General features: G+C 32.9%; 1 protein-coding gene across 2 annotated transcripts; it reads right to left on the bottom strand.

Annotated features, from left to right (window-relative positions):
• LOC108481075 (uncharacterized) lies at positions 1–2,606 on the bottom strand. 2 transcript variants are annotated; one of them, XM_017784248.2, is made up of 5 exons: positions 2,102–2,606; positions 1,795–1,959; positions 1,556–1,661; positions 599–773; positions 1–511 (listed from the first exon to the last, which is right to left on the bottom strand). In XM_017784248.2, exons 1-5 carry the CDS (start codon positions 2,129–2,131, stop codon positions 430–432), a joined length of 558 nt encoding a protein of 185 aa, XP_017639737.1. In that variant the 5' UTR covers positions 2,132–2,606; the 3' UTR covers positions 1–429. The 2 variants fall into 2 exon arrangements, with proteins under 2 accessions (XP_017639737.1, XP_017639736.1); XM_017784247.2 differs by having other exon boundaries at positions 599–812.
• Between the last annotated feature and the right edge of the window lie 522 nt (positions 2,607–3,128).

The following is a 3,128-nucleotide window of genomic DNA, read 5'->3' on the forward strand; positions in this document are numbered from 1 at the left end:
TTAAGAGTATCAGCAGATGGTATAAATCCTCCATTTCATATGTCAACTAAGGATACATAAACTATGAAGCACAAAAAAATATTAAAAACATATCATGTTCTTTTCATCTCTTACATACATACATACATACATTAAAAAGGGAAAATTCCATCTTTGTCACAATGAAGTATGTACTTGTACTCATCTCCAATTTTTTTCTCTAAGAGCCTAAAAGAAAGCTTTGGCAACTTCTTCTAGATTTGTTGCTACCTTTAATGCAATGGTTGATAATAAGCTTTTTACATTCCTCCTCCTTTTTTTCTTCAAACGAGCCTCGTTATCAACCACTCGTGTTGGTTTCAATTTCGGTTTCTCGCCGTGTTGTATGTTATGTTGCGATGTATTGCTATTAGCAAATAAGTTGGTGGTGTGTATAGTTCTGACTATGAGCTAATCGAAAGCATTCTCGTCTCCATCGGTTTTGCCGATTGACAATGTGAAATATATCAACAAAATCGTTCCCATACTCGACCTGTTGGAAAACCCGGCAAAGTTTTGGTTTCAATAAATTGAAGTTGTTGAAATAGAAATTGTACATGATAGGTTTTGGAAAACTTACAAGGTGGCAAAGAGAAAGAGAATCCTCTTGGGATCGAGTACCCATGGGGAAGAAGACCGTCGGGAATTGCTTCTCCGTAGTAGACTGAATCTGCTGTCAGGGGGAGCTTTGATATTGCCGGTTGTAATGGTGATCTGATGATGAACTTGTGGATTGTTGGTCCGATCGGTAGACCCTACAGAGACCGTTGTTGGCTTTTCAACCGTGTTAGACCCTACCAGAGAAGTTGCAATCCGATCACTCGACGCCAAATCGAAGAAAATAGTTAAAACTATGGAGACTAAAAGGCAATTTTTACCACAAAAAGTTGCAAGAAAACATTGAAAACATGAATCAAAGACAAAGAACATCAATGAAAAGGACAATAGCTTACTAAACACCAAGCACCAGCATTACTTAAATTCAGGTACCCCTAAATACGGTAAAAATACCATGAAAGCCCCTGTATTAGAAATTAGATTAAATTTTGCCCCTTCTACTCAAAAAATGAGCAAAATAGTCCTTATATGTAAGAACAAGGATTAATTCTCAACCGTAGAGATGGATGGAATTTTTAACGTATAGGGACTAATTTATCTGGACAATGCAATCCGACTGGACAAGAGCCTCCATGATACTTTTACCCCCTAAATACTTATATTGCTCCGGTTCTTCATTTAGTTCGGAGTACATGTTTTCGACACATATTCGACGGAAAACGGGCTAGGAAATATAGCCGGAAAAAACCCAATCCGGCAAAAAGGCTTAATTCTGAGTAACTTAGCTAAATACTACCTAAGAGCTACCCTATTGTTAACAAGTTAGATTTAAACGATTCAAGGAATTTAACTAGGAAACTGATAACATAGCCAAAATTTCCCTTTTTTTTTTTAATTTTCTGGGAAAATTTTACTGGGAAAAGTTAAAAAAAACCCAGCAAATGGTAACACCTAAGCAATTAATGCTAAAAGTTTGTACCTTTAGGTGAAGTGGCAACAAAAAAGTCTTTATCATTAGAATTTGTACAATTTGAAGTTATAATCTTCTTGTCCCCTCTCATAGACCCTTTACGAGAAAGGCTTTTCTGCAAATTATTTAAAAAAAAAAAACTGAAATTTTCACACATGCATGAACAGTGTTATTGAGTTGTAAACACGTGTAATTCAGAAATACAGTTTTGAAAATTTTCCCAGAAAAAAGAAAGAAAGTAAACTTACTGTGATTCTTGGGTTTTGATTGATTTCTTTATTGAGTCCTCCATGAGAGAAACTATCCATGTCGATAACAAAGCTATCAGGTTTATCAGCTGTGTATTGAAACCCACTTATATGATCCGAAACTGAGATTTTTTGTGTTGAAATCTCATTGGAAGATGCCAAATCCTATCCCCAAATTCGAAGATAAATTTTTTTCAAGGATTTATATTAGAAATGAAACGATTGATTATGATGATGAAAACAAAAACCTATTGAACAGTAAATAAGCGGGAAAAAAATGAAGAAAACCCAGAGAAATTATACTTACCAACTTGGGATTTTCCGTCAAGTCCAACATTTTCTCGGGAAAATGAAACGAAGAGGTGAAATTAAGACTTTATAGAGCGTCAACGATTGCGTATCCAATTGGGCAACTCTTTAAATCAAAATTTCAAAACCACTTGATTGGTAGATAAAACGAAAGAAAGAAAAACAGAGACACCCTTTAAAATGGTGAAGAAAATCTTCCAAACAGGAATAAAATATTTTCTTAGAAACCAAACAAATCTCGTGATTTATACACAAAAGAACAAAGACTGATGCCTTTTTAAAATCAAAATCTTGTATTTGGGTATAAAGGTTGAAGCTTTAACTGTTATATGTTGCAGAGAGATTTAAAAAAAAAAAACACATAAAAATCAATGAAGGAAGGAAATTTGAAATGGGAATTTGGTTAAGACGAAGGGGAAAAAATGTGATCAAATACATGCAAATGCAAGATATAGGATTTGGAATTGTGGAGGCTTTTTATATGATGGGTTGTTTAATGAGTTGGTATACTCTTAGTAGGAAATTTTAATTTATAAATAGAAATTTGTGAAAATTTTAGATTTTTATTTATGTAGATTATTGCTAATAATAGGAAAAAATATTTGTACTTCAAGCAATTGTAATGACTTCTAAATAAGTAGGATTGCTCGACTGGTATGTTTATTGTTGTCAATGCAGTAGGAAGAGATACGTTTGAGTACGTTGAAGATAAATTGATGTATTTATTTTTTTAAATTTATAGGATTGAATCAAGATTAAAGTTTTACGTATACATTTGAACACAATCGAAGTTTCATGTGTATAATTGTACCAAATTAAAGTTTATGTATTAAATTGTACATTGAATCAAAGTTCATATATAAGTTTGAGATTTCTCCCTTGAATATTCTTTCGTCGTGTTTATTTCTATATTGTTAAAGTAAAGGATAAATTACACCATTAGTCACTAAACTATGGGTAAGTTTTCGTTTTGGTCACTTAATTTGTCACTATACTATTTAAAAGTTTTTATTTAAATCGTTGGG

The sequence above is a fragment of the Gossypium arboreum genome, chromosome 6 (genome assembly GCF_025698485.1).
Source record: "Gossypium arboreum isolate Shixiya-1 chromosome 6, ASM2569848v2, whole genome shotgun sequence".
Lineage (NCBI taxonomy): Eukaryota > Viridiplantae > Streptophyta > Magnoliopsida > Malvales > Malvaceae > Gossypium > Gossypium arboreum.